This window comes from Tauraco erythrolophus, chromosome 2 (genome assembly GCF_009769465.1).
Source record: "Tauraco erythrolophus isolate bTauEry1 chromosome 2, bTauEry1.pri, whole genome shotgun sequence".
NCBI lineage: Eukaryota > Metazoa > Chordata > Aves > Musophagiformes > Musophagidae > Tauraco > Tauraco erythrolophus.
Genome location: NC_141466.1, coordinates 72,446,331 through 72,466,572, shown reverse-complemented (window position 1 = coordinate 72,466,572; position 20,242 = coordinate 72,446,331). Strand labels below are relative to the sequence as shown.

The 20,242-nt window shown below is 50.6% G+C and overlaps 2 protein-coding genes across 2 annotated transcripts in view; one reads left to right on the top strand and one right to left on the bottom strand.

Annotated features, from left to right (window-relative positions):
• The window catches only part of HADHA (hydroxyacyl-CoA dehydrogenase trifunctional multienzyme complex subunit alpha), a 28,727-nt gene extending 26,001 nt beyond the window's left edge, over positions 1–2,726 (bottom strand). The window contains exon 1 of the mRNA XM_086624763.1: positions 2,636–2,726. Within this exon, the coding sequence (XP_086480889.1) occupies positions 2,636–2,726 (91 nt within the window). The remainder of the gene's footprint in view (positions 1–2,635) is intronic.
• A 325-nt stretch (positions 2,727–3,051) lies between these two features.
• Positions 3,052–18,269, top strand: HADHB (hydroxyacyl-CoA dehydrogenase trifunctional multienzyme complex subunit beta). The gene is given in 17 exon segments (XM_086631457.1): positions 3,052–3,094; positions 4,711–4,785; positions 5,176–5,217; positions 6,690–6,786; positions 7,384–7,428; positions 8,657–8,756; positions 9,994–10,081; positions 10,652–10,839; positions 12,145–12,325; positions 13,432–13,458; positions 13,461–13,552; positions 14,876–14,955; positions 15,047–15,094; positions 15,508–15,595; positions 16,155–16,229; positions 16,717–16,881; positions 17,703–18,269. Coding segments are annotated over 16 exon segments (1,419 nt in total). The 5' UTR covers positions 3,052–3,094; positions 4,711–4,718; the 3' UTR covers positions 17,739–18,269.
• Positions 18,270–20,242: the final 1,973 nt, after the last annotated feature.

Below are 20,242 nucleotides of genomic sequence, written 5' to 3'. Positions count from 1 at the left end.
GCAGAATATAATGCGCTTTCAATGGCAGTATTTTAACCCGATAAAACTCACACAGCCTTACTTTCAAAAGAAAGCAAGGACTGAACTGTCTCACTGAATTCATTCACTTCAATCCTGTATCAGCACATATGGAAGGAGAATTCGACTAGACAAATCTCGGCTGCAAGGCAAGCAATAGCATTTTGCTCCCACACCCTCCGGCAGGCATCTGCTGAGGCTGGGATGTGGGAAGGTCAGCAGCACGTCGCTCTCCAATGCTCATTACGAGCAAGACACTGACTATCTAGCAAAAACTCTACCGCATGCAAAACACACAGTGTCAATTAAAAAGGGAAAAGGTTGATTTTTTTTTTTCCTCTTTCTATGGTCTAACATGTTTTTGTCTATCAGTTTCTAAACAGACTGCTTCCATGAATACCTTAAATTCCACTTTGCCTTTCTGTTCTAGCAAAACAAAAGATATGAAGTAGGAAATATCAAGGGCACGACTGAACAAATCCCACTACAAACTCTTTTGGGAAAGGTACCGTCATCAGAGTAACAGTTGCTTAACAGTTGAGTGAGGTTTCTTTAGCCTGACGGTAGTTACTTTAGAGCCCAGAATACTTTAGGAAAACATCTTCCATGTCTAAAACTAAAAGCACATTTACTTGGTCAGAGTCACAGCACATCTGCTTTAGGCATTGATTCATTCAGCAGCACAGTGGTAAATTGCCAAGATCGGAGCCAGAAAAATCTTCCTTCACAACGCTGAAGGAAACAGCAGCAGGACAGACGCATGCTTCCACCGCTTCACTCACATTCACTCAGGAATTAAGGGCCTTGAACATCAATTCCACTTTCACTGTTTCGCTCACTCCAACTAAAAGACTGTCTAGAGATGGGAACTCCAACACTTCAGCCAGCTGCTCTCAGGACTTGGCCGAGAACTTGGATGCAGAGGAGAACGAAGAACACCCCTTTCATACAGTCCGGCCGCGACCTGTTTCTTCCCACTTTCTCTTTTCTCTGTCATTTCCTCAGCTGATTCCCTGTCCCTGTTCTTCCCCTTCTTGCCCTTCCACTCACCCGGACGCAGCATGCCACTTGAAGTGGGAACAGCCTCCATGGATGGCTCAGCAGACAAGCCTTCTCGCACTCCAGGACCAAGCCAAGCACCAGCAGATGAACCAGCTGACGCTCAGGACACCCGCCCACGCCTTCAGCCCGTACCTGCAAGCCGATGGCACAGGGCACCGAGCTGTGAGACAGGAAACTTCGGACAAACTGAGCTTTCCTGTCCTCTCTGGGAACCTGTTGGCACATGGCATGTGGCTCAGCAGGTCAGGCCAGCTCTCAGGCTCACTGTCTTCTCTCTGCTTGCTGCCTCCTGTATGCTTTCTAGCCTGCCCTGGCGAGGTTTGCATCCAATTTAACAAATGCTTTGTTAGGGCAGAACGACGCTATTAATTACAGTGAGTGACAGTGTCCTCATAGCACCTCCTGGACTGTTTGTGATGAAGAATATTGCCAGTTAGAACAAGGAATCCAACCGACGACAGCCTGAGCACTAGAGACCCCAGTTCTGTTGGTTATCAAACCGCAGCACCCTGCTCCTGGAGTAACCAGCTCACACACAAGCTCACCCCAACCCTGCATGGAAGACAGGTATTTGGTGCAAACGAAACGCTCCGAGGTTTCAGGTTGACATCAGACCCTGAGGCCCTCTGAAGCACAGAAATAAGAACTGAGCCTTGCCCTTTGGCCTTCCCAGGGGCACCTGGTGACTCCCTGCTCCAGCAGCTCCACGAGGAAGCACCACGACCAGCAGAGCGCCAAGCCCCTGCCCAGCAGGTCACACGGCAGCGTTAGCCCCTGGCTGAAGATGCCTACCAAAACACAGACAGATCGTGGGCACCTGGAGATGCAAACAAACACACCTGGGGGTATTGTCCCCACCCACCCAGTGACACCCCCAATTCCACAGATACACCTGCGTGCCTGGAGGGCAGCTCCAGGGATCCAGACAGCCGAGGACACGGACACATCCCCCCAGGAACGCACACACATGCGTGTAAGGACACGCGGGCACTCTCTCCCCGTGCATCAGGTCACCTACTGAGCACGATCCTGCCTGGAGAGCCTCCCCACCCCACGCAGGGTCACAGGGACCCCTCAGAGCCACACACAGATTCCCAAAACACGAGCAGGGGGAGACGCTGGCAGAGCAGTGGGGGCACCCCCCGTGGGGGCACAGCCGCGCACCTCGACTGCCAGTGGGCCGCCCGGACACGGGGGCACAGACTCCCGCCCGAGGGAAGCCCCAGGGCGGCGCGGGGACGCGCCGGGACCCCCCCGCCCCCGATCCACGGGCCGTGGGGACGACACCCTCGCACGGGACACCCCCACGGCGGCCCCGGGGCCACGCGCGCCGGGAACGGCCCCCGCCTGGCTCCTCAGAGACCCCTCCCCGATCACAGCCCGTTCCGCGCAGCCCCCCCGCCGCCACCCGCGACCCCCCGCCCCGACAACGCCCTCACGCGTGGGCGCAACGCCCGGGAGGCGCTGACGCGCGGAGCCCCCGCCCCGAGAGACCGCGCCCGTTCCCCCTCCGGCGCAGGAGGCAGCGGCCGCCGCCGCGGAGGCCCGGGCTCACCCGCGGGCGGCGGCGGGCGGCGGGACGGGCCGTACTTGGCGGCGGCCGCGAAGCGCCCCAGGCTGCCGATCGCGCGCACCGCGGCCGCCATCTTCGCTGCGCGCGAGGTCGAATGAGGGAGAGGCGGTGCGGGGGCTTGGCCACTTCAGCCCCGCCCGCCCCGCCCCGCCCAGCCGGCGGCTGCCCGCGGCGCTGCCTGTCCACCGTGCGGCCGCCGGCTCCCGCCTCTCTCGCTCGTCTCCGCGCTCCGCGGGGGCTCGGGTATTTCGTGTTCTTCTCCGAGGGGGAGCGGCGGGCGGGAGAGCGGGAGGGCGGGAGAAGCGGCTGCGGGGCCAGCGGCGTCCCTCAGGCGGGCGGTGCAGCAGCCCGGCGGGCGGGGCGGGCGCGGGTCCTTTCCTGAGTGGCGGCGCGGCGTGTGGTGGCGGTGGCAGTGCGCGGCGGTGCGGAGTGCGGGCGGAGGTACCAGGGCGGCTTGGGGGGCGGCGGAGGGGCCGTGGGGCAGTGGGGGCTGTTGAGGGTGACGGGGGCGGCGGCGGCGGGGGTGGTCCATCGGTCCCGGGTGGAGGAAGGGCGGCGAGTGAGGGCGGGCGGTGAGTTTGTGGGGGTGTTGCTCAATATTTGGGAGAAGGGGGGGGGTCTGGGGCGTGCGGGCGGGCCCGTGAGCGTGTGCCTGAGGCGGGGGTTGTGTGTGTGTGTGCGGCCGAGGAGTAGGTGCGTCGTGGCTCTGGGCTGTGTGTGGGGTGAGGAGCGGATGTGGAGTTTGGGGAGTGTCTGGAGAGATGTGAGGGAACCGAGCGTGTTGAGGGGGGTGTGTGTGTGGACAGAGAAAGCGCAGTAGGAGCTGTTGTGAAGCGGGACGGATGCTGTAGGCTCCGGAAGGGTCTGTGTGTGGGTAGGGCTTTTCAGGGGAGCAGCTGATTATTGAAAACGGGGGGGATAGTGCATTTTGGGGGTGGGGGGGTGAGGTCAGTGGGTGTGTTGTGAGGAGGGTGGCTGTGCAGCGCACAGGGCATGGGTCTGGTTGCGGTACCTGGAGAGGAGCTGCTTTGTCAGTCGGGCTGGAGGATCTGGGGAAAAGCGTCAGTCAGGTGTGGGGAGGAAGCTCAGCGCAGATGGAGGTAGAGCTCTCCTGCAGAGACATGATACAGAGAAGGATGCCAGGCAGGAGGACGGCTGTTTTCTGGACTGTTACTGACGCCAGGAGCCTGGGTTTGGTTTGTGGGATGCCAGTGGAGCGGGAGCGGGCTGGGGAACGAGGACAGCTGCGTGGCACAGCGCGGAGCTGTAGAGCATGAGATGTAAAAGTGGAAGGGGGTGGCTGGCACCTCACTCTGAGTTTTGAGAATACCTAGCTGGGCTTGAGGCTGCAGGGCTTTCCCTGACCCACCAGGGAAAGTATGCTTATGTGGGGGAGAGTGCTCTTAGCTTGAACGCTAAAAGTGTGACAGTGAGGTCAACGTTGCTGTGAAGCAACTGAAGAACTGGAGCCTCGAGGACCATTTTTTGCCCTGGGCAATAAAAATTGCAGACGAGGATTTGTTTGTAGGGAAACCCTCTTTTGGAATGAGCTTTGGGAAAGCTACAGAGGAAGTTTTTGGGGTAATGGATGCCAACTTGTTCTTCTTCCCATGGGGATACACAATGGAAATTATTGAGATTAACATCAACAGTTAAAATGAGGGGTAGTGGCATGAAATTGAGCCAGGGAGAGTGCGTCAGGAGAGTCACGCTGGCAGCGAGGTTGGCTGGGCGCTGGGACAATTTTCCAGTGGGAAAGTGGTGGCACAGTGATTGGGAGGGGAATCGAAAACTGTGCTGGCTGCTGTTAGTGCAGTGCCGGGTCACTGGGTGGATGAGTATTTATTTACAGGAACATTTGCAGGGCACAGTCATAAGCCAGATTCCTCGTGTGTTAGATGCTGTTCAAAAAGTGTAACAGGAAGTAATTCTCTGTGCTGCTGCCCTTGGAGTGTCTTTATTTTTTTTACTTATTTGTCTGTGTGTGAAGCAGGCAGATCTTTACCTTGAAATTGTTCTGAGTAGACCAAATTGGACTAACATCAGTCTTTCTCTAGATATCAAAATGAGTTCCATGCTGACCCATGCCATCAGAAACCTTCCTGCTTCCTCAGCATGGGCTGCCAGGGTCTGTAAGTATCTTTACATTTATTAAAAGATTGAATTGGAAGGTCATAAAGTTCTGGTTTAAGTGTTGGGTTTGGAATGGATGCTTGTATGTGAATTTCTGTTCTGTTGTCATCTTAAAAAATGACAATTTTTTTTTTTTTTTAAATAACTAATTCCATTGTTGCCATATTTGTCCTTTCCCACATCAGATGTGGGAGGAATCTCAGGTTAATGGGTAATATAAACTGTGTCGTTGTTATGAACACAGTAAACTAAAAGTGTCTCACTGATGCTCAGGTGCAGTTGTGTTACTATGACGTTATCTTACTTTTTTAACAGTTCTTATGGAAACTAGAAATGTTTATAACATTTCAGGTTTGGCAGACTCTATTTTTTCCTGTCTTGTTTTTCAGTTGCTCGATCACTTAGCTGCTCTTCACAGCTACAAGCCGCAGGTAAAGTGAAAACACCAGGAATCTGTGCTAGACAAGACTATTTTTGAAGCCACTTCCATTTCCCAGAGTCTCGTTTGCTATAAATCTCAGAAACGTGGTGCAGACTGCCTTAGTTCGAGTGCTCCTCAAAAGTTGCAAACTAGTAAAACTACTGTCAGCTACTGTCTACTGTAGAACTGCTGCAGCAGAGTCCTCTCAGCCTCTGAATGCCCCTCGCTCGCAGCAGCTATGCCCAGTCCAGAGCTCACACCCCGTCGTCACCTAATAGATTACTATTTCTAGAATCTAATCAGAGAGGCTAAGCTTGGGGTTTATAAACTGCCTGAGTGCAACCAGATGCTTGCCCAGAGGGGAAGGGTTTGTCCCTGACAAGGAGAATCTTCTAGAATTAGCTGTGAAGTCCAGCGAGACCAGTAAGAGGCTCAGGTCTCAGTGGAGCTGCTGAGCACACACAGTTATGTGGGGTTTTGGCTGTGGCCCTTAGTGTGCAGTGGGGGTGACCTGCTGTTCTGGGATTCATTGCTCGGGTGACTGTAATGCTTTGAGCTGCCTGGATTTTGGAAATGGGCCTAGACAGCAGCTCCCCCTCATCTCCTTGGCTGAGTGCGGAGAGCCTTGTTTAACCCAGGAACAGTGCTGGGTTTTCACCCTGGTGCTTGCACTTGCTTGAGCACAGTATTTAGCTGGCCTTAATCTGCTTTTACAAGTGTTTGCCCTTTTCTGGCTGTAAAAGGAGCTGCCCCGTGCTGCTGTATATGCTCATTAAGATTTGCAGGCCTGGTTCCATTAGGAAATTCTCATCACTCCAGAAAAGCTCTGGCAGTGGCCTGTTGAACAATACTGTATCATGACATGCTTTGTCTTGAACCCGAGACACTCGCACACCTTACGGAGAAGGTAGCCAGTTACCCACAGCAACTGTGTGCACTCTTCTTGCTACTGCTTTCCTATGGGAGTGAACGGTAGCTGACTTGAGCTGTGTTTTGGTTTACCTGGAATTGTCTCACCTTTACTCTGCAGTAAGAGCACGTGTATAGGCAGTTACTGTGGAAGGTGGGTTGCTGTGGACAGTCCTTGCTGCTCCCCAAGTGCGAGATCTCACTCAGGCTTTGAATTTGGTCTGCCTGGTTCGTGACGTATGCTGCTCAGCGTTCTCACAGCTGTCTCCTCCTGCAGTATTCTTGTCAGTGGTAACAGAGACTGGGTGTTACGTGCCTTTGTTCTCAGCTCTACCATTGCTGCAGAGTAGCTATAGCTGTGTCTCTCTGCAGATGGGGATGTGCTGAATTGTTACGTCGTTTTTCCACAGGTCACATAATTAGCCAGAGACAAGATTACAGCCCAGATGTCCTACCTACTCTGCTTTTGACTTAGGCACCAAAGAAGAATTTCTCTAGTCTTCTAGTAGTTTTTACAGGGCCTTACTCTAAGCTTGCTGGTGTTCTTGTTAATAGTCACTTCTGTCTTAGCAGTTCAGCCTAAGAGTAAAAAGACTTTAGCCAAAAGTGGTGTGAAGAACATCGTTGTGGTAGAAGGCGTCCGTATTCCGTTTTTGCAGTCTGGCACCTCGTAAGTATAAGAAGAAAATACATTCTAACTTGGCGGGCGGGGGGGAAGTTGACTTACTTGTTCATTTTAATGTAGTTATTTTGATGCCTAAAAGTACTGAAATGACAGTGAGCAAGACTGCTACAGTTATTCCAGCTTACTGTATGAAAAAGCATGTTTTGAAGAAGATTGCCCATGTATATGAATTCTAAGGAGAATGAGGATTTATGCTGCACGTCTGGAAGAAGCTGGTGGTGAATCTGTAGCAAATAAAGCAATGAGTTTCACAGAAACTAGCTGGACAGGTGCAGAGAATCTGCTGTAGGTTCTTCTTGCTACCACCAAATTCGCAGGTCTTAGTTAGGATGGATAGGGGAAGTCTTTATTCTGTTACTGCTGCTGCTTTTCATTTCTTTTAGTAAAGCGATTGTGTGCTGGCCTATATACAGATAGTTTTTGCCACCTGGCTTATGAAATGTTTGACTATAAATGCAGTGGAGCATTTCTGGTGTGTCACCAGTTCTTTGCTGCTGATGTGCTGCGCTTACAGTGATGACACAGACGTCTGTTTCAATTTCTGACATCCCTAACTTTCTACCTCTCTTCTTCATCTTCCAGATATGTGGATCTTATGCCACATGACTTAGCAAGAGCAGCACTGCAGTAAGTAAATTGAATACTAGAAGGGGCCAGAAACTGCTGGGGTCCCCATGTCGGTACGGTGGCTTCAACAGATTTGCAAGCCAAGGCCCTTGCTTTATGTCTGAACAATACGATCCAGGTGCTTCGTTTTTCATGGTCCTCCACCACCTTAGTAGGTGGCTTAAGCAGTAGGGTTTATGACAGGCTTGTGTCAAAGTGTACTGTTACAAAGAGATGGTGTTGCTGTCCTGCTTGTCCAATTTTAGTTAATTTGAATCCTGACTGCATGTAGTTTTCCTAAACACAGAGGTCATAGCTACTGTTGAGGTGCACTTACAATTCAAGGGGAAAATAATTTAGACAATTCAGAGAAAACTAATAATAACGAGCAAATTCTGTTATCTTGCCTCTCCCTTCCATTCAGTGGTGGTTTGACGAAAGCCATAGGACATTAGCAGTGGGTTTGTTTCGTTCAGAAGCAGGGCAAAGTGCTGCTGAGAAGGGAGAAGGCTTTACCGGGGGGAAAGGAGATTTCAAGGCCCAAGGAAGGATCGTGAGGTCACACCAAATCTGAACACTGCGTTTAGCCAAGACAGGCTAATTTGGTTGATGGGCAGCGTGAGGGCTGTCTCCTGGACCTTGAGGGGGTTTTAGTGTGCTGCTGGAGAGAAGTTACTGATTGAGGTGCCTTTAGTTTTATTTTTATTTGGTGCTTTGTAGTGAATGAAACTGCATTTGGATCCCAGTGGCCTTAGTCACTGCCTCCAGTGGGATTTGCTGTTTCGGTGCGTTTGTCAAGATGTTCTGGCAAATGATACAGTATGTTTTCTAATGAACTGTGAAAACGCACTGCTCATTTTCTGTGTGCCTTTATCAAAGTTTTACATGTTCCTACACCAAAAGTTGCCTTTTAAGGCCTTCTTCCTTTAATTCTGATGTCAGAATACTCCAAACTGGAGAAGATACTAACAACCACTTCAGGGAGGTGGGGATGTGGAGTAGTTGCTTTCATGAGATTGTGTAATCATTTATAGTGATGTTATCACCATAATTATTTGCTGTCTGTAGTCAGTTACACTCTTCGTTAAGTACATATGCACACAAGATTTCTTCTGAACCAGGGGCAGAAGATGTAGCTCCGTTGTTGCCTTGCTCTCCAGCCAAGCTGGTGGAAAGGGGGTGTTTGAGGACAGTGGCAAGGTTATTGCTTACATGGTGCAAATTCTGTTTGTTTTGATCTTCTCCATAGGGGGTTGCTGAACAGGACCAGTGTCCCAAGGGATGTTGTTGATTACATCGTTTATGGCACAGTTATCCAGGAGGTGAAAACAAGTAACGTTGCCAGAGAGGTGGGTTACGTGCAGCATTTCCCCAGGGAGACTGATTTCTGCAGATAGAATGAAAATGACAACCATTTGCAAAAAAAATATTCCAGTATTATGGTTTATTTAAACATGATTTGGGAGTACGAACTAGTTCTGTGGGGTTGTCTGTCAAGTAACTGTATGGGAGTTGGCCTCCTGTTGAAATCTGCCATAGATCAAGTGTGTTTTAATTCTGTGAAGCCTCTGCTTGATTATTCCCTGAAAGGGGGAAGCTTTTGTTAACGATTGCTGATTGCTCAGCTTTATCAGTTGGACTCAAATGCTGGCTTGTCCAAAGTACTTGAGAGGACCAGAGCATGCTGCGATAGATTGCTTTACTGTGGTATTTATTTATTTTAGTTGGCTGATCAGATGCAGCTTGTGAATGATTTGAAATGGCAGCTTAGCTGCCCTTTTTTCTGGCAGTCAGAAAACACAGTTCGCATATTATACACGGAAAGCAGCCGGTCCACTGAGTAATGTTACGGAGGCAGCATGTGATTTGCTATAATCTGGGGCCTCTGCTGTTGTTCTCTGCAACTGGGCAAAACTGTGACGTAATCTGAGCTGGAAAGACCGCGGAGGTTGTGAGTCTTCAGTTCCATCAGCAGTTTTAGCCTTGCGTATGCAAATACTTGCTTTGGTCACCTGCCAGTCAGATGAGGCCACCATGTAATTTTAACTCGGGAGCGACTGTTGAACTTTAAACTAGTTGGCCACGTCTCAACTAGGGAAGGTCTTGCCGCGAGCAGCTCTGCTGTGATCGGAGCCCGTGCTGTCAGCTGGGTCAGATGAGACGCTGCGTTCTGAACGGCAGGAAATGTTTTCTGTTCTGTGCAAAGCGAGTCACAGTGCCTTGTACTGAGGGGTCTAAATAATTCCTTTCACGTGTTGCCTTTGCAAATAAGGGGAAGCAAAGGTGATGTCAAGTAGTTGGAGGCTCTTTTGAAATTGTGAGGGGTGTGGTTAGTTTGTCCCTTTACTAATGGAAGGGCCAATGACCGTGCGTGTAATGTGATTGAGAACCCTGGCACCTGGGCAGCTGCTGTCTCCTCCCGTTTCCAGAGTCCGGGGAGGAGAAGAGCTGCAGCAGTAGCTGGCTGAATGAAAACTCGACATACTTGTTTTCAGCTTAGACCACAAAGGTGTGTTGCTGGGCAGTAGCTCTGACCCTGTGGAGCAAGAAGCGTAGGTTTTAACAGTCATTCTTTGTTGCTCGTAGGCTGCCTTAGGAGCAGGTTTCTCTGACAAAACTCCAGCCCATACAGTCACCATGGCTTGCATTTCTTCAAACCAGGCTATGACCACAGGTATGTTGGCTGGGAGAACAAGCTGTGGGTTTGAGAAGGAGCTTAGCAACTCCTCTACATCCCTCATCTGACTTGCGCCACTTAGTGAATGTAAGGAAACATCTGAAGAAATTCTGGAATGGAAGGAAAGTGTTCAAACCAACAAAACAGAATATGAACAGAGTGTCTGCTGAAGACCTGCCAGCAGCTGGACACCCTTTGCATTCAGTGGTAGTCTCTGCTCAGTGTCCACGTTAGCTTGGGAGGTAAAGTCTGCATCTTGATAAGGAAGTTGCTGTCTTTCAGGCTGCTTTCACCTTTGACTTAGCCTAAACAGAGCAAAAAAAATTGAGACCCGGTTACTGTCCTGAATCACTGGGAATATTCTCCCAACTGCTGTCTGTGACAAAGAGAAGTGGAAGCAAAGTTACCAAACTAGTATGATTCAGAAAGTGTCTGTTGAACCTACTCAGTCTGTATTAAGCCAAAGCCAGAGGCTGGAGAAGGAAATAAAATGTAGTAGTATCCGAGGCACTAACGGGCGTCACTGCTCTCCGCGGCTCTCATGGGAAACTCTGTCTTGTTCTGCAGGCGTGGGTATGATTGCGGCTGGACAGTGCGACGTTGTCGTAGCGGGAGGCGTGGAGTTCATGTCAGACATTCCCATTCGTCACAGTAGGAAGATGAGGAAAACTCTGCTCACTCTTAACCGAGCCAAGACCTTGGGCCAAAAGCTGTCCCTGGTTTCCAAAATCCGCCCTGACTACTTTGCTCCTGAGGTATTCTTTTTCAAGCATTTAGATATTTAAGCTAAACTGTTGTATAAAGAAGTATAAAACAAGTTGGCTTAGGTAATTTTTTTAGCATCCATGGAAAGTATTTAAAAAGGGAGAGCTGGCTGGCTGTGGCTCACCTTTATTGGATCCCTGTCCTGTGCTTTTGGTTAAAACTGCAGTTGATTAATACATCTCATAGCATTCGTGACTCTCTGCTTTGTCTTCTCACACATTGGTCTTCAGTGAACCTCACTTATTTCAAAACTGCCCTCTCCTTCTGCAGCTCCTGGACAAACTTTGTGGGAAACTACAAAGTAGAAGCTTTTCTGCATCGATATGAAACTTATGCAAGGGTCCTAAAGGGTCAGAAGGATTTTTGTTTCCTAGATAATAGAAGTAATGTGCTTAATATCAGAGAGGAATATCCTCAGTATAGTAATATAATTGTTGTTTGATTAATGCATCTTAAATATATGCCTTATGATTACTGCTCCAGCCAAATCCTGTCGAGTGCTGAAAGCGTTCAGCTCCCATGTTTGGGCCCTGATGAGAATTGACATTCTGCTGGTTAATGTCAGGAGTCTGCTGCAGAGGGAGCCACTCTTATGTCTTAGAGGTCATGGGAGAGGTGAATTACCACATGGTGGAGAGGGGAAGGAGAAGCACTTCCCTCCTTACCACCTCTGAGCTCTTCACGAGAGAACTCTGTCCGTGCTGCTGCTGGCTGCCTTCAGCGTGAGCGCAGCGAAGCACAACGTACATGTAGCAGAGATGAGACCCAAAGTCCAAATAAGGTATGAAAATTGTAGACTTAAATGCATTCAGGGATTTCCTGTGCACTACTGGAAGAAAAAAAGCTAAGCTGAACTCACTTGTCTGTCTCTGGTTTACTTGAGGAGGTGTTTGACAAGGAGTCTTAAGGTCCCAGGATGTGTTGTTTCACCTTGGCCCAAAAGGTCTGGTCACCCTGCACAGGGGATTCCTTGTGAAGTGCACAAGGCAGCTGCTCTTTGTTTGCACGTGCAAATGCGATATAGTTCTTGAACCCCTGGAGCAAGCAGCAGTCTGCGTCTCGTTTATATCTGTTTTATCTAAAGTGATGGTTCCTCTAACGCATCTGGCCGAGTCACCTCTGGTATGGTTACCGTGTGCCAGTTGCATGGCTCTGGTATTAACTGCTCTGCTTCCGTTTGTAAACGGAAGGGCCTCACTGGCTGGCTGTGCAGGGCTTAACCAACTTCCCAACTTGATGTAACTGCCCAGGGACAGGTGATTCTGTGTGCTGACCTTTATTTTTCTGGTTTGTAGCTCCCAGGTGTGACAGAGTTCTCCACCAATGAGACTATGGGGCACTCTGCTGATCGTTTGGCTGCTGCCTTCGCCGTTTCCCGCTTGGAGCAAGATGAGTATGCCCTCCGTTCACACACGCTAGCCAAGAAAGCCCAGGACGAAGGCTTGCTACTCGACGTGGTACCCTTCAAAGTGCCAGGTAAAAGTGCACGTGTTTCATTGCTACCGTGTGCTAGTTGAATAAAGAAATATTTTATTTAGAAAAGAAGGGGAAGCACTGGGACCAGATTTGTTGTGTTCTGTGTATCTTATACAAATTTTTAGCTCTGACGTGCTGTCTGTTTCTCCTTGAAAAACTACTGACATAGGAGCACGTTTCTAAACATGCATATCTGAATATATAAACATATCTTTACGTGTAAATTTTGTGGTACCCACCTGGTATGTCTGCTAATGGGGTGATGGAGCAAGGAAAATCAGAACAGTTGGACCAAGAATCCCCCTGCTCTTTCAGTCAGGCAAGAGAACCCGTCTTTATACCCCAAGCTATTAACAACAAATAGAAAGCCTAATAAAATCCTGGTCTGATAAATCAGGTGCTGGATAGGAAGAGGTGAAATGTGTTCCGCGTGGCAGACTCCAGTTCACCAGGGCTCCCAGTCACTGCTCAGATATGAAACAGTTTGGGGAGAAGCTTTAAGCTCTTTTCTGTGGCCTGATTTCCACCCTCATCCTCCCTCAGCCAGGGGGGGCGCTTTGGTGTAATACCTGTTCATTTTGGGCACTTTTACTCTGTAGTTAGTTTCTTAGAGAGACCTTGCTTTTGTAGATCCACAGTTACATGTGGTCTTTTTACTAAAATTGGTAGTTTTTGTTAACTGGCTTATTTAAGCAGTTGGTGTGGATGCATATATTTGGTTCTTTACAATACTCTTGCTTCCTCAAAACTTGGCCCATAAATGTATATTGATTTAGGCTCTGTTCTCTAATTTAGCCTTTATAATTGGAATTTAAATTCTTTATCAACTGGGTTTTCATATGGTAGTTTTTTCTTACAGTAAATAGACCACAGCGCTTCATTTTTGCAGTCTTCAGAGAGGAAGTAACGTAGCTTCAATTTTTAAGTGTTATTTTTAGCCATGTTTAGTATCCTGACAACATGAATGGATTTTTCCTTTTTTTTTCCTCCTCCCACTTGTCATAAAAAACACGGTTTTCTGATATTATTATTATTTTTTCCTCCTGATGTGCAAATTTTTATACGCTGCTGACTTTCGTAGTTTAAGTATGCTTTTTCATCGACAGGCAAAGATACAGTCACCAAAGATAATGGATCCGCCCTTCCTCAATGGAGCAGATGGGCAAGCTGAAACCGGCTTTTGTCAAACCCTACGGAACCGTCACAGCCGCCAACTCCTCCTTCTTGGTAAAGCACCTTCCCATCACCCAGTGAGCCAGAGGGGAACACTGTCCGGTTTGCCCTCTGCCTCCCATGGGCACGTAGGTCAAGCTGGTGTAATCTGTGAGAACGAGTTGTCTCCTTTGTGGTATCTATCACCTGCTTTGGGATTTTTCAAGGGTGACTTTGAACTGTATTATGATCTGGTGAAGCTGGTACTGGATTGTTTAATTTAAAATGGAGAACGAAACCCTTGAAGTTTTGGGTTGTCTTACCTGTTTGCTCTTCAAGAGGCAGCTACAGGGAAGCACAGGGGGTTGATCATTCAAAGGCACACGTAGAAATTCTGCCCCAGGATGGGATTGATCACGTTGTAAGTCTAGAAGTTAGTAGTTTTAGACTAAATGTATCACTTTAAGGCTTATGCAGTACTCCACAGCGTGGAAGGAGATTTCTCTAGCGCATCTATGATGAGCTGTCTTCTGCACGTGCTGCTTTTTCTCCCTCTCCAGCACTTGTAAAGGATGCTCTTTTAGATGCTGAAGTCTGAGGTAGTTGTGTAAATTCGGTGAAGTGTATCTGAGCCCCCAGTTCCTGAGGCTGGTAGGATAGGAGGTGATGGTCACTGACAATCTCCGCAGAGGGCTCAAGGTGACTGTCGTGTTCCCGCATGCAGCCCTGACAGACACTCGAGTGTTCCAAGGCTGTTTCACTGTTTGCGATGAGCACTTCCAAGGAAGCAACTGACTACTTGCAGCAGCGATGATAGCTACTCCTTAGCGTTCTTGGGGACTTACAAAAGACTTACAAAAGCCTGGTAGTGCCACAGCCTTGGTGTTAGAACAGCTGAAATGCTGTTGGGGAGCTCTATGCCGCAGGTCTGTCGGCCGGCGGAGGCTGTTACCCCAGAAACGAGCGGTCATGCGCCAAAGCCATGATGTTCGTTTTGGCACCGTGGTGAGGCTGTGGCTTGTGTCATCCCAGAATCAGAGTCCAGTTTTGGGATGGAGCTGAGCGGACAGGTGAGTGTCTAGGGTACCCAGTTTGTCCTCAGCACTGGCAGGGTGGTGAGGCACCTCTGTCCTTTTGAAACCCAGGGGAGCTGTGGATCTGGACTATAAGGAAGTGCTTCAGCAACGCACGTGCTAACGTCATTTGGAGGTCCTCCATCCATCAGCTCCATCACTCAGGACTGGTTTTTGTCCCATGTCCTTGAGGGATGTCCTGGAAGCCCTGGTTGTGTCCGGGTCCTCTCTTGCCCCCCTGCAGGAGGGCTGTCAGGCTCATTTGGGGCACAGGTGCCCCAGCTCCTTGGGCAGTGACCTCACCAGATTTGTCTGCCTGTTTCAGACAGACGGTGCTTCAGCGATTCTGCTCATGTCTGAGGAGAAGGCTCTGGCAATGGGATACAAACCAAAGGCCTACCTGAGGTAAAAAGGGACGGCTCTACGTGGGCTCTGAAGTCTCCTCCCGCTTCCTCCTTCTCCTCTTTCTGTTACTAATAGCATTTCTCCCATGCAGGGACTTTACGTACGTGTCCCAGGATCCAAAGGACCAACTGCTGCTGGGGTAGGTGGTGACGATCCAGAGCATCCCCTAACAGTCCGTACCAGCACACCAGCCTTGACTTACCTGTACACGTTTGTCTTTTGGGGAGTATCTCATGAGATGTTACATCTCTTCAGGCCTTCTTGCCGCGGTGCTGGAGCCCGTGTGTTGGGTGTGACTCAGCAGGGGAGGTGGCTAACATGGGGGAGCAGCTGTGGCTGAAACACCCACCCTGGTTTGCTGGGGGGAATCTCAGAGTGTTTCCACGAGCAGTAGTTACTTGAGGTTGTGTTTCCTTTGGAGTGGGACAGGCAGGGAGCTGTACCACGCATCCTGGAGAGAAGGAATGTAACGTGGGTCGCTGTGGAAAAAGGGGACAATGATGTTGAGGAAACACATTCATGGAAGACTTCTGTTTCTTAACTCTTCCTCAGTCCGACATACGCTACTCCCAAAGTGCTGGAGAAGGCTGGTCTGACCTTGGCTGATATCGATGTGTTTGAATTCCACGAAGCTTTTGCTGTGAGTACTCTGAGCACCAAGGATGCCTCCGGCTGTGAAGTGCCATTCTGTAGACATCTGTTTTCATGTTGGTGAAGCTCCTTGTTAAGACCTTCACTAAATGTCGACAGGTGTAATTCTACATTTATGTCTAAATATGAACACTGTGTATATTTTAAACATGTAACACTTTTACATTGACACTATACATGCTAAGAGTGGCTTATGTTGCTTGAAGTCACCAAAGGAATACAGATTCTTCTAAAATAATGCATATTAAAAAATATCAATCTTACTTTCCCAAGGCCCTTGAATGAAAGAAACTGCTTCTGCACATCATCTACTAATTGTGTTGGGGATACGTGTTGCTATGGCAAGGTGGCTCGTTACCTGGACAGCATCTGTTTCTGGCTGAGGTTGAGCTAACGGGCTGGTCCTGTAAAATACTTTTTTCAATCAGATGTATTGGTTTTGTGGCTGTAGCTACTCTCCAGATACCTCCCGTTTGCTCGCGCTGTCCATAGGCTTTCCTCGAAGTCTGCCGTTATCCCTGTTAACATTGCCCTCCCCTCCCTTTCAGGGGCAGATACTGGCTAACCTGAAAGCCATGGATTCGGACTGGTTTGCACAAAACTACATGGGCAGAAAGTCAAAGGTAAGACACCATCAGGACGCTTTTATCTTTAGCTTAGTTAAACTTTAGGATTAATTGAATTCCTCGTTGCAGAGGGGCATGCTGGTGCTGCGGAGCAGGGCTTTTGGTGTGTTCTGTGAGGAGAAGCAGTGTTTCTTGAACTCTGACTTAGCAAATCCCAACGGGAGCAGTTTCTCTGGGAATGATGCCATTCCCACTGTCATTAGGGGGTGGAGGTCTTGAGCCAGAATAGTAATTGTTGGAGAAGAGGGAATTAATGGGAGGCGCTCAGTCCTGCATGCTCTCTGCCAGCACAGAGCATACCTGTCTGGCTGCAGGTGAAGCAGCGAAGCCTTTGTCACGGTTTTGTGCTGGCATCAGGCGCTCGTAGGTGCCAAAGAACACTTCGCAGCGGTCCAGGCTGGCCACATAGATTTGCTGTTGTCGTGGTGAGGCTGGTCACCCTCCAGACAGCTGACCCTGTGTGTCCGTGTGTGTGTTGGTGCAGGTCGGAGCCCCTCCTCTGGAGAAGTTCAATAACTGGGGCGGTTCCCTCTCACTGGGACATCCTTTCGCCGCCACAGGCTGCCGCCTGGTAATCACTGCTGCCCATCGACTGAAGAAGGAGGGAGGGCAGTACGCCCTGGTTGCTGCCTGTGCTGCAGGAGGGCAGGTAATGGTGCTTATGGGCGGCACCGTTCCCTCTGAAGAGGGGCAGTAGGGATGTTTCTGCTCCTGTCGGTGCTGTGAAATCCTGCCCGGTTACATCATGTGTGAGGGCACCTCTGAAGTCCCGTGGCACTGGGTGTTGGGAACACCACCCAGCTCGGCTGTCTGCCTCCTTATCGCAGCTCGGTTCGCTGAGCTCCCTCCGCCTTGTCCGCTTCAGAGACTCTCCAGCCCTGTCTCAGAACTGTCTGTGGACATTGGCAACTGCGGCCCGTCACTGCCTGCGGGATGCAAAAGAAGAGGAGAGATTTCTGTTGTGTTCTGAGGGTTTTGTTTGGTGACTCTCAAAGACTGCCCAAACCACGGCTTGCGAGTGTCATTTTTCCAATCCTAGGAAGAAAGACCTTTACAGGAAAAATGGGGTGAGAGCCTTCCCACAGCTCTTGAGGCTGCAGATGGGAGCCCTGGCTCATACTGCAGTGACAGGGATGGTTCTGCAGGGCCCCAGCTCAGCTGGCCCTCTGTAACCCGGAGGTGCTGCTCCCAGCACTGCCTTCACCCTGAGCTCCCGGTCCGGCCCCCAGGAGAGCCCGACGTGCTGCTCAGGGTGGGCTGTGCGGCCGTGGGCAGCCTGGAGCACATCTGTGCCGTCCCACAGGCTGCAAACCAGGTCTGCAGAACCCACTTAGTGAATCAGCCCTGGATTTTTTTCTCCCCTTTTGTTTTAAGATGGCTGGGAGATGGGCATGTCCTGTCGAGTGCGTGTCTGTAATAATTAGTCCCTTCTGTGACTGTTCTCTCTCTCTCTCTCTCTCTCCTTGCCAGGGGCACGCGATGATAGTGGAGCTTTACCCTCAGTAACGGGACGAGGGACTGCTGAGCGGCTGTTGGTATGCCCTGTGCCTGGCAGTGCCATTTCAATGCACTAATAAAAACGTACATCCAATTCTTCTCGGAAAGGATTCTTGGTGGCCTTTGCAAATACCTTTTAGCTACTCAGCTGGTAATTTTCAACTAATGAACACGCTTTAGGAAATATTCCACTTGCAGGAGAATAAAAGTTAACGTGCCTTTTAGTCTCTCCTGGGTCCTTGTAACCTGTTTTATTTCTACCGTAACTCTTCAATAAGCAGGAGAAGAGGAATGATTCCAAAGCTGTGTACAGAGAATGAAGTTTGGAAGCAAGGAGAACGTAAAGTACTGGAGGTCAGTGGGCTGAGATGCGAGTTAATGTGTCCTTTAAGGAGTAACAACTGTTTTCAGAAATGGATTCAAAGTGAATTCGCTGACCTGGTTTGTAAGGAGGAATTTTGCTGCACGATGTCCCAGTGGCGTTGGAATTAGCAAATTGCTTCTGACAAACAAGTGTTGCTGATGTTTGCCTCAATAAATCAGGAAAAAAAAATATGGTCTAGCTTTTTTTCTTTGCCTCCCCTTGCCTGAAGTGTGCTGGGGACTGTTTCTGTGGTGTTTGCCCTGGGGGCTGTGTGCTCTGAGGTGGCACTGGATATCTGCTGTCTGAGATGGGAGACGGCTGCTCTGAAACCTGCCCAGAACCCACCTTGAGCTCCAGAGCCCAAATGAATCACCAAAATCGGTGCTTTTTAGACTATTTTCGTAACTCCTGCTTCTCTGTGGCACCTTGATGACACAATTCTGGTGTCTGGTGTTTTGAAAATTGAGAGATGGGGGCAGTGGAATGCTTACTTGGCCTCAAGCCATAGAACCATTTAGGTTGGAAAAGTAGTCGTTGGTAGACTTCAGGTGTGCAGACTTGGGGGTCCTCCTTCCACGATTTTGGGAAGGCGAGTCTGTTGTTCCTGCCCTTTTGGTTAACGTTCTGGGTTATTTTCCTCGCTCCTCTGGTTGTGTTGGCCGGGCATGACGTGTGTTACCTGCCAGGAAACAGAGGTTCTTCTAAAAGAACGGGCAAAAACCTTCCAGTCCTTCATACGAAAGAAACCTCCGAGTCCTTTGTTTGCTTCTGCACCCACCAGCTGCTGTACGTCTCGCAGTTCGGGAGGAGGGACGGGTGTGACCACGGGTGGTTCTTGTTGATTTCCGGTTGGAAATCTTGTGCGATGATCTGCGTGGTTGGGAACGAGGGTGGGAGTGGGAACCGCCTGGGTGAGGGGAGAAGGAGCCTGTTCTGTTTTTTGTGTGACTTTAGAGATAATGTTGCACCACTGAACAAAAACGTGTGGCCACTTGCTTTTGCCATGAGGCTTTGTCGATGCCGCCTGTGTGGGCATGGAGTGTCTGCAGCCATGGATGGATGTGGGGGAACAGGCACCCCTGCTGCCAGCTTGGGGAGGGAGGGATGTTGTGCTGGGGGAAAGGCTGTGGCTGGGAATCGCTGCAGGGACCGGAGCGAGCCGAAGCTTGTGTGCTGCTTGGTGCTGGCGTGGTTGGAGCTGGGGAGATGGTGTGTGTGCTCCGGCAGCTTCTCTGTACCGGGAGCCGAGCCGGTAACGGCTTGAGATACTTCTGTGGCTCAGGTGGAAGCATGTGGCCGGTGTCCTGGGGCAGCCCTTGCAGCCCCACCGCCCTCTTGTGCCGTTCTTGGCCTGCCTGGTCCATGGGGGCTGGTTTTTGCAGTTGTTTGGGGGTTTAATCCCCCTACAGGGTCTTGAGGTGCAGAGCAGCGCCGGGGGCTGTGGCAGGTGGTGGCCGGGTCCCTGCATGCTCAGCAGGGCAGGGCTGCAGCGCTTCGGGATGTGACTCATCCTCCAGGCTCATCCCGCTCCTTCGCCTGCCCTGCCTGTACCTCTGCCACGTCCCCGCCGGGACTTTCGCTGCCGGTGAAGGTGCTGCAGTGCGACCTGTGCCCATCTGTGCAGGGAAGGTGCTCGGGGCGAACGGGGCGGGTGGGCTGCAGTGGAGCGGGATGGGAGATGACGGAGCCTCCCGGAGCTCCTCCACTGGCCGTGGTTACCGTCAGAGCCTGGCTCTACTCCTCCTGACCCTCGGCTCTCCAGAATGGGGGGTGGGAGGGGTCCCTCGCAGCCCAGCAGAGCTGTTTGCTGGGGCGTTGGGGCGTGCCCAGGGCTGTGCCCGTGGAGGCAGGGCTGGGGCAAAGGTTTTCGGTTGGACTCAGTGATCTTAAAGGTCTTTCTCAACCTGAAGATTCTGTGATTCTTCCCCCTGTCCCAGCGTTTGGCACTGGCCCCGGGGCAGAGGGGTGGGGAGGAGGGGCTCAGGCCGGGTAAGTGGTGCTGTGCCAGTGTGTCCCCCCCAGCCCTGGGCTCAGGGAGGTGGCGGGCACGAGGGAGCCGGGGCTGATCTCACTTCCCGGGTGTGTCAGGCTCTGTGCGCCCAGGTGGCAGGACGGGCGATGGGGCCTTGCTGCGGCCCCCGGCTCGGTG